Source organism: Drosophila bipectinata, chromosome 3L (assembly GCF_030179905.1).
Source record: "Drosophila bipectinata strain 14024-0381.07 chromosome 3L, DbipHiC1v2, whole genome shotgun sequence".
Classification (NCBI taxonomy): domain Eukaryota; kingdom Metazoa; phylum Arthropoda; class Insecta; order Diptera; family Drosophilidae; genus Drosophila; species Drosophila bipectinata.
Window position 1 is genome coordinate 4,634,498 of NC_091738.1, and position 12,684 is coordinate 4,647,181.

The following is a 12,684-nucleotide window of genomic DNA, read 5'->3' on the forward strand; positions in this document are numbered from 1 at the left end:
GTCACTGGCACAGTCACAGGCACAGTCACACCACTATCCTTTCCAGTTACCCCCATGGCGTTACCATGGCCAGGACCTCTTCTCCACGATTCGCGGACATTATGTGAGTTATTTGCTAATTGCCAGTGCCGAATGGAAAACTGAAAACAGAAATGTTTGGGGTGGGGAGGGCGGTATCTGGTTGGTTGGGAAAATCGGAAAAACATTTGCGCTTGACTGAGACGCGGCAGCAACATGTCAACCACCAGTGCAAATTGACAAGCCAACAAAAGTTCTCCAAAAATAATAAAAACCAAAAAAAATTGCCAGGCAGTTAGACCTTGGATTACATTTCGAAATGAGAGTGCTAAGCATGTATTTGACAAGCGATTTATTGGGATTATAAAGAGGGGATTTAGGAACTCTACCTATAATTTAAACTATTTCAAGGACTAAGATTAAAGCCTATACTCTATAAATACCGCATCTATAAGTACCAGCCTCTAACCATCTTTAGAAAAAAAATGTTCATTGTTATTGACAAACAAGCGACATTGTGCGGCTTTGATTGTCATCCTGGCTGGCTGGCAAGGATACACACATGCCGAGGACCACACCTCGACTGTGTTCCCCCTCTAATCCTGATCCCTCCTCTCCTCTGGCTCATGTCTGTGGCTGTGGCTTTTTCCGTCTTCGTGCGCTTTGGACGTGTCGGGACACCACTTAATTTCCGGCAATGCGAGTCACGTACGCTCCATCCTGCCTTTATGTGCAATGACATTTTCATTTTGTTCTTGGCCCGAGAGTCCCGACCAGAGACGACATCGGTGCAGACATGTTACAAAATGGCAGAAACACTTTCTGGCCTTGTGCAAAACTTTTTGTCAACTCATTTTGTTGCAATTTGCAACGAAACTCTCAACATAGACGTTGTTCTAGCTGCGAAACTCGATTATTTTTAATTAAAGAAACATCAGGCCAGAGCCAGAGCAAAGTAAGACTCTCTAGAGTAGGGCTAGAGGAGAATCTCGGAGAATTTCGAGTAGAAGAGTTGCGATTCAATTGCAGACTTCTGCGGTCAAGTAGCGAGCTTAGGGCTTTTCTTTGGATTTTCTTTAATTACACGCTAACGATGTGCTGTCACGCGGAAGCCCCCAGTTCAGGAATGAAAATGGAAAAGGAAAAAAGAGATTTTTTGTTCCCTAGAAGTAACCAGACCATGAGCACTAGGTAGCTGGGAAAAGTGGACAACTCCCACTCCAGGAGATAGATGCCTTTGAAATGCGACGCTTGTTTGACATTTGGCGCGTATCATAATCGAAGAAGCCCGCAAATCGCTCGTCATATCCGATTTAATGATGGGTAAGGGGGTCTGACATCCCAGGAACTGTTTGCCATCATCGATTTGTTTACATTAAGCGGAAACCATTTGTTTATTTTCGGGCTGAGCACTGGCTGCCTTTTTTTCTTCGATTTCGCCGAAATGAAATTACATCCGCCAAACGTGTTTGGAATTTCTATAAAAAGAAACCAGGTATATGGGGATATATATAGAAATAGAAGTCTCAAGTAAACAAAGAGTCATAGATTCGTGGAATAAAATTTAAGATATGATATTTAAAAACCCCTTTTAGTAGCTCCCCCACTCTCATACATTTAATATTTATGAAATTTTGTGAAAAGGAATCCCACTTGCAGCAATTACACATCCTAAATGAGATAATTTTCACCGAATTTTCCACTTTTCACACACTTGAGAAAATAATTTGGCAGTTTTGTTTTTGGTTGGGGAAAAACCACTTGAATTGCAAAACCAGAAATTATAATTAAATTTTGCGTTTTGTATTAGTATCTCTCTAGCTCCTCCCTGTCTGCGGTTTGAGCGTTGAGCTCTGTATGACAGAGACAGAAGACCGCTAGACAAAAGACCAAAAACAGACAAAAATCTGAAATAAATGTGTGTGGAGAGTGGAAAGTGGAAAGAAAAGCTGCAGCTGGGCTTCCACTTGGCGTGGGTGTGCATGGATAGCGAAGATTTATTGGCCGGGCCCAAAAGGAGAGGATTACCCGAGCGACAGGATCCTTGTTACCATAAAGCCGCTTAAAGATTTTCATTTTCCAGCCAAGAAAACAAAAAAAAAAGAAAGCTCTCCCTTCTGGAGAGACAAATGAAATGAGAAATAATTAATTTTATATGGTTGGAGTGTTATTGTTGTTTGGTTTTTAATTCCAAATGGTGAAATGGTAAAAACTTTAATTGGTTTTGGTTTGCTGATAAATTTACTTCATAATTGTTTTTATTTCGTTTGGCGCCTGGGTGGATGGGTGAATAAAATTTCATTGCCTACTTTTTGGCTGCCGTTAGCCTTGTAATTTGCCGTGGCACGGTTCGCATTAAAAATTCAATAAAAATACTCACTAAATATAAATGCAGCAGCAACAGCAACAACAGCCCTCGAGAGCGTTAAAAATTTTCATTAAAACTAAAATTGCAATTTCGCGAACAGAGCGGAATAAAGTTTTTCGGAAAGGGGGGGAAGGAGTGAGTCTGGTGGGCGGCTGATGGAATTTATGATGCTTACGTGACCGCTGAAAAGGGGGTCTTAAATGATGGCTTAAATGAGTCGTGCCTGGACCAGCATAAGTTGGCCTGGACCGTCTGCCCCGCTCACCCGCTCTCTGTTTTTGGCCCAAACTGCCAGTTGCATTTGAATTTATTAACAAAAGTTGGCCCAGGTCCAGTCACAGCCAGGCCTTTAGCCTGCCACTACTACCAACATTACTACTACTACAAGTGAATTGTAATTTTACGGCAGGGCCTAAAATAAATAACAGTTGCAGGATGTTTTTGAGGGAGGATGGAGCATTCCTGTACGTGAATATTTCGAAATTATTTTGTATTGTTTAAATTCCCATTTGGGCAATGAACGATTAAATTACAAAATTCAATTCAGAGAGCAAAGAATTTGATTATTTTTCCATGATTTTTTGATGAAGTTTTAGTTGGGAAATGGGATTTAAGAAAAGTAAGGTTACTTTAATATTTTAGCCCAAACCTTATAGAATCTCTCTCTAATATATAAACATAAATAACCCGGAAAACATCTGTTTCCCAAGTTTTCTTTCCCCGCCAACGAAAAACAGAAAAAAAAGCCTGAAATCACTTAGTAAAAAAGTTTCTTAATATTTTCCCTCGATTTTTCTTTGGTTTTTGTTTTTGTTGCGACTGCTGACGGCGGGCCTCGATGGCGTTAAAGGCTTAGACGGATTTTTGCCACCTAACACCCTGCTTGTTGGCCCTTTCCCCTCACCCCTCACCCCTCGTTTTTACCCCTTTTTTTTTTGACTGCTCAAAATGTAATTTTGTCGTAAATGTCATTTTTTATGTTGTTTTGGTTCTTTTGTTGCAATTGTTTTTGTTATTGTGTTCTACCCCCCTCACCAAAACAATAAGCACAAGAAAAATGTCTTCAAATCAGTGGCAGCTAAGCCTTTCCACACAATTTCCACACGCCCCACCACCACCACTACCACCATGACCCCATGGCCTATACGACGACCCACCCAACGACATTTCAACTCGTTCATTTTATTGGATTTCCCGTTGCTTAGACGCTTTTCTTTATTTTTATTTTTATTTTTCTTATTTTTTTGCTGCCCTGTTGGTAGTTACATTTAATGAAAATTTGTTGGCAACGTGAAAGGCGTGGAAAATTTTAAATTGATTATTGCCGTGACCCAGGAGCTAGGGACCGGAAATATCCTGTCGGTTTGCTGCCTCACTTTTCCTCACCGCATGAGATTTCGTCCTTTTGCTTGGTATATACCTATATACACTGTTTTTTTTTCTTCCATGGGATCGCTGCTTAATGTTGTCGAGCAATGTAATATATTATCGTTTATGATGTTAACATAAAACTTGCACGCTCCGCTGCCGGGGCTCGAAGAATGGGTGCTTAGCTAACTGAGATTGGTACGGTATGGTATGGGGGGTATGGGGGGCCTGACATATCGTACCTGGCCCCTCTTCCACTTTTATGCCTCACTTGCCACGTGCTCATAAAAAATAAACGCCCCAAGATGGATTGCCTTCCCCCTTCGAATGGTAATCTTGATCCGTTGGATCGCCTTATTTTTTTTAGGGCCACCCATTTTATCATTTTGCATAATGGCAATTGTAGACATTTTGATTCTCTTGTTTTATAGACGTTTTGGAGAAGGTGGAATTCGAAATGACCCTTACCACTCCTGTGGAAGAAGCCTATTTTATGGTCCAATTTGGGAAATGAATTGTTCCATTGATTTCCTGAGGGTGGTTTTTTATTCAAAGCTTTTAAGAGGATAACTCTTTAATCAAAATTTGAAGTTCTTAGTTGTTTTCAAAAAAATTTTTGCATAGAAATGAACGAGTGTCTATCCAAAAATGAGAGTCTTGTGCAACAAGCAACATTTTTTTGCTTTGTTTTTTTGTTTTTAATTTGCGGGCCATGCATATTCATTCATTTTCATACCCTCCCATCCCCTCAAGGCAACAAAAATATATAAATAAAATAATTTCGGAAAAAAAAATCTCGGCAGCTTTCCCTTTTTTTCCTCCTGGCAGTGGCACTCGAGGGACAACTGAGGGGGATACACACAGACTGGATGAATCCATAGAAAAATATGCAAAATAGGCAGGAAAAGTTGCATATCATATGCACTGCACCCTCACACTCATCCACATGAAAGCATTTTTGCCGAGCGCCTCATTTTCATTTTTAGCTGCAGCTTTTCCTTCGGCGGCGCCAGCCCTGACTATTTTTAGACGAAGAGCAGAGTATGTCCCATCCACCCATCGGTATCCTTGTCTATATGCCGCCCACTGTCACACCCCCTTGAGCGCTTTCACTCGTGAATGGTGGGACAGGGGGTTGGTAGTGGGATGGATAAAGGACAATACGAAAATTTAATTTACCGCATAGAATTAAAATAGGCAAAAGTCCGGAAAAAATAAGCGAAAATTTTTCGCCCGTAAGGCAGCAACAACTGAAGGAAAATTCTTTTGTTTTCAGCTCTTACGCTGACTACCCTACCCCACCACGCCCACTTAGTCCTTGCCATCAGCCTCCGAATCTACATCCCACCCGCTACCCCTTTTTCGCAGAGACATCCCTCCCCCAGAGACATTGTTGGTGTTGCCTCCACCGACTGCCGTCGGTTTTAATTATGGAAAAAGTTTTTGCTTTATTTAGTTTAAACAATAAGTGGTTGGAAAATATGAATTATACAAAGAGACAGCACTGGGGCTATATATATGTGTGTGTTTAAAAGATAGTGTGTGAGTAAACATTTCTTAAGAAAAATGCAAATATTTTTTACTTATGTCTTTCCACCTTAGTTGTTTTTGGGTCTTTTGGAAGGAAAGTAGTTGGGTGTCTCTGACTATATTTTCAACTAGATTCTACACTAACTTTTTAAAGCTATAGCTTGATTCCATATACATTCCCTTTGATTTTTTAAGAAGATCTCTCTAGATCTCTATATCGCTGTCTCTTTTACAAGGACCTCTCTCTACGCTTCTCATAGTTTCCATCTTAGCGCCCAACGTGGGCTGTTAAAATAAATCAATATGGAACTATCACAAATCCTTACGATTAGTATCCTGTTATCTAAATTTAACTATATTATATAAATCATAATCACCTTTAAATTGTCTGACTTAAAGCCTTTAGGTATTTATGAAGTTAAATTCCCAGCCCAAGAGCACCACCCACATTATATGCCCACTCACGTATTTCCGTTCGCCAACCCCCCGGCAAAATCGAATTTGCGCATAAATTTTCAAAAAATGACAATAAAAATGACAAAGGCTCCCCACGAGCAACCGCTAATCACAAAGCGTTTATCGAAGGATACCTCCGCTACTGGCCGCCCAAAACCATCACCTGGCGTGCCACCTACCTGTCAGTTGGTAATAAATTATTATCATTAATATTTTGCGCTTGATTTTGCCCCAAAGCCAGACTAGGCAGGAAGAAGGGACGATAGCACAGGATAACGCCCGAAAGGACCAACAACCGAAACGTTTTTTGCATAAAAATTAAGCGAACGAACGAGTCGATTCGAGGCGAGGGCGATAGAATTTTTTTTGGTGTAATAGAATAGAACAAAAGCGTCAACAGAAATGTTTGAAACACGACGAAATTACCACCAGCCGGCTATGGCAGGAGCTACAGGACCTCCACGTCCTCTATCCTGACTTGTTGTTGGTGTGCGTGAGCCGCAAAAACTTTTACAAACACCCTCGAAGTGCACGCGATAATGGCTCCCAATTTGGTAATTAATCACGTCCTCGTTCTCGCTTTACTTTTTTTTTCTTTTTTGTTCCTTTATTTGCAGCCACAGCTGCCCATTAAAAGTGGAGGATGTAGGGCAGAGCCAGCTAGGCTTCATATTTTCCATTAGCTTTCCTGTTTCTGGCCTTTCTCTACCTCTACAGAAATTTTTCCACTCGCCCAGACATTGTTGTTCCTGCTACTGCTGCTGCTGCAGTCAACGTTAAAATTAAGCGAATTTGAACGAACGATAAAATAATTACCTTTATGATTATTTTCGATGGAGCGGAGAAAAGGGAGCTCCACTCTATGTGTGTTTGTGTGAGTTTTGGCTCAATGTGCCAAACGTGTCTAATTTAGCGGCTTAAATTTATAGCATTTGTGCGCTTAAAATGTTTGGCTATTCCGTTTTATGACCCACCGAAGGCAATTGATGGGCGGTTCTCGGGGTGTTTTCGCCTGTCATGTGCGAATGAAATAAATGGTGAGGGATATGGAATGGATTTTGGAGTCAGTTTTTAAGGAGAATCTATGTTATGTGCGAATTCAGAGCATAAATCTGATATATCATTTCTTTAAAAAAAAACCTTTTAGTTTTTTTTTTATTTTAAAATGCTGTCACGCCTTTCTCCGAAAAAAATGCAGGCCTTGCACGTTTATTCCTTCCGTCCTTCCACTTTGCAAACACACGTTTACGTCCTCCACTCCAAAATTCGAATGGCAAACCATTATTACTCGCTCTCTGCCATTTAACTGCCAAATTACAGACCTCTCCCGTCACAGCCCGCAAAAAGCAAACCGCATTCGAATTGCGTGCCCACGAAAATTAACGTGAAAACGTGAAGCTTCTGACAAAAAAACGAGAAAAAACGAAAACTGGCAGGAGAGAAACAAACTGAAAATCAAATATTTGCCATATTTTGCAATTGGAAAATCAACGACAGCACGCAAGGCTTCCAGCTCGAGTTGAATCCTTTTAGAAAACCAGGACATACACACACGAGTTCCTTCCTTCCTCTGCCTCAATCAGGCCGAAAATAAAATGGCGGCGGCACACTGTTATTTCCGCTTTTACTGAATTTGTTTTGGCCATTTTTTTTGTTTTTGTTTTTCTTCTGGGTTTCGGGTTTTGTTTATACCATGAAAGAATCGTAGAATCGCAAAAGGACTATATACATATACCTAGTATATGTATGCCCAAAAAACATCAACTTTTTCACTTTGTATATTTCAGGCGAATAAATTTGCGAATGCGAGTGTCACACACATATGTACCTCTATAATATGTATATGGAGCTTTATTTGTGTTTATGCCAAGTGACCCCAAAGAATTCGAGTGGGGAAGTGTGCAAGAAAAAAATGGCCCCCAAGCCCCAATGCATTTGCATTGCAAAACTGGAACACACACACTCACACACATGCACGCCCACAGGAAGCGACCAGGCAGCAAGGACACCCAGCGACTGTTGCATCTGTCCTGTGAATGTGTGGCCAGGACATGGAGTGGGCGAATTATTTATGACAGGCTTGATTCCATATACATACCCTTTGATTTCTTAATGGGATGCACTCTCTCTCTGTCTTATGGGCCTCTCTATGCGCTTCTCATAGTTTCCAGCTTGGCGCCCCATCGCAGGGTATCCGAGTGTCGTTAAAAATGTAAATATTTCACTGGGTTTTGTGTTATCGTTTTTGTGTAATGAATGCACCAACCGGCACTCAATAAAACAAAATCTCCCCGACCATGATTCATGGGCACTACCTATACTAGTAGGTATGTAGTGCAGTGCCATGTGTGCATTAGAACGGATGTCATGGTGGTTTTTCTAGCGGTAAACAAAAGCTTTACAACCGAGCCGCAGCTGCCGCTCTGCGGTTTTTATTTACGCCATAGGAGAAACCGCACAAAAAACCAGATTATTTATGCCAAAGCTACAAAAACGTTTTCAGTAATTTTAATCTTTTCGAAGAGACTGTCATCTTCACTTTAGCGAAACTTAAAGTTTGAAATTGAAAAATCTAATCCAGTCGTTGTATTATTTTGTTGTAGGGGAGCTCGTCTAGCGCCGCCGCCGCACCACCAACTCCGCGCAGCGCCTTCCCCGGCGCCCCGCTAACCGCCTCAGCCGTCGCACTCAAGGGCGCCCTACCCCAGCGGCCACCGGCCATGACCAGTCCCGCTGCCGCTGCCGCCGGCGCCGCATTGGCCGCTGGTGCACCGTATCGTGGCGCCGCCAGCTGGACCCCGCAGGGTTATGCCCCGGCCGCTGCTGCCGCCGCCGCTGCTGTTGCCCAGCAGGCTGCTTACCGTTATACGGCGCCGCTACCGCAACCGGCGTATGCCGCCTACACGCCGCACACGGCCACCACTCCGGCCACCACCACGGTAAGTACAGGCCTGGGGGCCAGGACTTTTCTCTCAGTGCTCGGGGATTAAATGGCAGGAAGGGATTAGAGGAAAATCCCCATAGAGAATCCCCATGTATGCAATGGTATTTGCATGTGATATTATTTTAAAATTGAATGAAAATCTAAGCAAAGGGAGAATACTAAAATTACTCTTTGTAAAACCATCCATAATAAATGATATTTTCAACCATCACAGGACAATAACCCACTCTGCCACTGGCCTGGCCCTATAATAATAATAATTCAGTAAACCCATTATCAAAATCGAAACACCAGCATAATATTTTGGAAAAAAAAATAGAATCCACTTTGATGAATTCCTCAATTCGTGTGTAGTGGTGCGCATAATCGAAAATTTATGCGCGTCCATCAGAAGGCAAATGGAATTCAAGTGTCTTTACACTTCCAGGAACTACCTCGGCTGCTGCTGGTTCCTTTCAACCTATTGGTTGTCGAGGAGTGGAGTTCCTCAGCTTGACAAGAGATAGTGGGGCTGCTGAAAAGGATAAGGTGATGGAGGAGGAGGTGGTGGTGGTGGAGGAGTAGACAAGCTCCTTCTGTCATTTATTGAAAATTACTGAAGCAGCAATTTATTTATGGCACTTGCTGTTGTTTTGAAGATATCCTACAGCTCCTCTTGGCTTCTGGTTCCCTCTTCTTTGACTGACTTGGTTGCTGACATTAATTTGCCAGAGATAGGCAACCAAATCCCAGTCAAGTCCTTGGGCAATCAATTAGTCTGTTTGTGGTTTTTTCACACTCGGACATTCATCAAAGTCAGGGCCGTGGCTCTTCGCTCCTTTGGTCCTTTGGTCATTTTCAATTTGAAAGTCAGACAACAGCCGCCACAGCCGTATCAGCAGAATCATTAATAACGAACAATTAAGAATTTCGTGGATAAGAGTTGACAAGTCGAAACTCTGGACTTAATCAGCATTATCTGGCTGCGACTTGGACTCATTTTCCGGCGTTTTTCCTCTCGACCCTCTGGGGCTCAAAAGTTCACTGCTGTTCAAATATAATCTCCCTCTGTCCCCATCCCTGTCAGGCAAATTCGCCGGCAAAACGATTGAATCCGGAACCCTCCCCAGAGTGGCATCATCATGACGAATGATGTTCGCTGGTTTTGACAAATTTTACCCAACCACCCCGAAAGATCCAGCTATCTCTCTTGGTTCAGAGTTTTCAATTTGATTTACAAATGATTTTCAATTCAAGAGTCGAGTAGGAATTCCTTTGGTTCTGTTTTTCTTTTCTTTCATTTTGCGTGGCACCCCTTTGAAGGCCTCGGCTCCCTCGGGCAGAACAACTTCTAATAAATGCGCCGAAAAAGTGCTGAAAATAAACGAGCAAATAAATAACCAGTCACACAGTACCACCCATCAGCCCAACCACCCATCCACCCATCAGCCACCCCTTCAGGTAGTTTTTCTTTTCGGGGGCTGAGAATTCTTGCATTTTTCTCGGTTTTCGTGGCCTGCGGGCCAGGCTCTTGAGCTTTTATTTATATTTGTTTGGATTGTCGGCTTGGTTCTTTTTGGCTCCTCCATCCTGTCAGCCATCCCATTCACTCTCTCACTCATTCATTCATTCATTCATTCATTCAACGTCGTCAATGGCAGTTAAATAATCCAAAAAGGAAATGTATTTTTTTGTGGGCGTCATCATCGTCATCATGGTTGTCGTCCTTTACTGTTGTCCAGTTCCAGTTCGAGTTCCAGTTCGATGGCCATTAAAGCTGCATGCGAATGTTGCTCATAAATATAAAGTGTGCGGCTACTTATTTCGTTTTTTTTTCCGCTACTTTTGTATACATTTTTATGAAAGGTTTTCCTGCCGGGGGGTCATAGATTATCGCATTTGATTTGAGTGTCGTTAGCCCGGCGGCCCGAAATTATTCGAAAGGGAAGGAAGGGACTAAGCGAAACAAAACTGGAATTTGCTTTAATTATAATTAGTTTTTTTTTTGGGCCTGGCTATGGTCAGACGGCTTCAAGAAAACCCATTACAATTGTCTTTGGGCCAAGTAGTAGCTCTTGAGTATACAAACGAATATTATAATCATGAACCGAGGCAGAGCACGGCCAGCACTGTGCTCTCTGTCATAACGAGATTGGCAGGATTACGAAGGACATCGTCGTCACTGCTATTCAATGCTTAGTTACATTTCCGCACCCGACTCCTGCCCAGCCAGCTGCTGTATAGTTTTGCCATAACTATAAACATTAGTTTAATTTTAAACTAGTTTCTGTCCATTCAGTTGACTCTTTTGAGATCTGCACACTTGAGAGCGTTTTGCCGCTTGCCTTCCGTTTCCGTTCAAGTCCAACTTGTTGAATATGAATTGTATTTCGTTCCAAGAACGGGGCATCGGGGCATCTGGGCATCTTGGTATCTGGGGATGTCGGGGGAAAGTGCTGCGCTTAGAAGACGATGATGGAAACGCATAAATGTAAATGTTATTCTTGTGAATTTTATTCCATTTTAAATTTTAATTATTTTTAGCTGCCAGGAGCAGCATGCCATGGCACGGCATGGCATAGCAACCGTCTAGAGATGGAGAGCCGCCTCGGTGCTCTCGAGAGAAAATTGAATTTGTGGGGGTGGTGCGAGGCGGATGGATGGTGGTTTTCCTTGAAGAGTAGTATAAGACAGTTGGACGCATCCCTGGGCACTTTAGCTTCAAAAGCAATTATTGTTGAAATATTATTTACATATTCCACAACCTTAGCTTCAGCGCCGTCCACGGGGCGTATGAGTGTTATGCAAATGCCACGCAACTGAAATGCAACATTATCTGAAATGTATTGAAATGCAAAGCTGATAAAAGAAGGAAATCAGTTACAAAAGGACTTGGTTTTATCCTAGTAATATAATTGGCCATAAATACGATTTATTTCTCTGAAAACTTACCACCAACCATAAACCATAAACCATTTTTTAAATATTTTAATTCAACCATTTAAGCCTCTCAAAAATCTTTGCTCATTTAACTTGCAACACTTTTCAATTACTTCCTGCAATTGAGCATTCAAAGGCTTTAATCTGCCATGAAAAATCTGTTGCATACTTATGGGCATACCGCCCATATTTAATGAGAAATTAACATTTCTTTTTTGGAGAATATTAAATGAATTGTTTTACAGGACCAGTATTAAGTATGGTTTTTATTGTTTTTTAATTTTTTTTTATTTTTTGTCCTGAATTTCACAATGACCGCACATAAATTCCACAACTGGCGGCACATAAATCAACAAACACGCTCAATCAAAATTCCTGGCCAGCTGGCAAAAGCAGCGGGAAGTGCGCCAGGAAGGACGAGGAGGTGGTTCCACTGGATGGTTGATATGTGTATATTTATATAGAGCGACCACTGAGTGGGCGGGCAAGAAAACAGACCACCACCGCCGCCGCCCTCCCCGCTGCTGATCGAATCAATAAAAACACATTAAACTTTATTTGGCAAAGAGGGATAGCGATTAAATAGCGAGAAAGGATATCCCGTGAAACAAAAAGCAGCTGGAAAAGCAATGCAGGTAGAAAGAGAAAGCTGGCCAGCAACTATACCAGGATTAATTAAAAGTGCTGAGCTGACAAAAGTGCAGAAAGGCAAATACCAGTCAGGAGGGAAAAGGAAAGACAACTCAAGGGGCCAGGATGGCGGGGGAAGAACGGAAAAACGGACATAAAGCGATTAACTCAATAAAGCGTAAGCGTTAAAACAAAAGTGACAAAGTGCACAAGTGCCACAAGCCAACAGCAACTACCAGTACCATTACCACCATCACCACTACCACGACAACTACGGGAAACAGTGCAAATAAACAGGCGAACATCGCATCGCGAACATCGTACAAAGGACCCCGCACAGATCACGCATACGCCCCGCTGGCCAGCAGAAAGCGTGAAGCAAGGACACGAAAAATAAAGGGGGGCAGCAGAGCAGCGTGAGAAGGCCACAACAACTGTTTTTCTCCGCCTG

At 42.2% G+C, this 12,684-nt stretch overlaps 1 protein-coding gene across 15 annotated transcripts in view; it reads left to right on the forward strand.

Annotated features, from left to right (window-relative positions):
* shep (alan shepard) overlaps nt 1-12,684 on the forward strand; it is a 119,555-nt gene that overhangs the window by 49,613 nt on the left and 57,258 nt on the right. For 5 of the 15 annotated variants that reach the window (XR_011442754.1, XM_070279929.1, XM_017244807.3 and 2 more), the window contains exon 1: nt 8,350-8,679. The exons of 1 other annotated variant lie outside the window; for it this stretch is intronic. Coding sequence is in view for 13 of the 14 variants with exons in the window: in XM_070279929.1 (XP_070136030.1) it covers nt 8,461-8,679 (219 nt within the window). In the remaining variant the exon portion in view is untranslated. Of the gene's footprint in view, nt 1-8,343; nt 8,680-12,684 lie in introns of those variants that run through there. 9 more of the 15 variants (XM_017244811.3, XM_017244804.3, XM_017244797.3 and 6 more) reach the window with 4 other exon arrangements.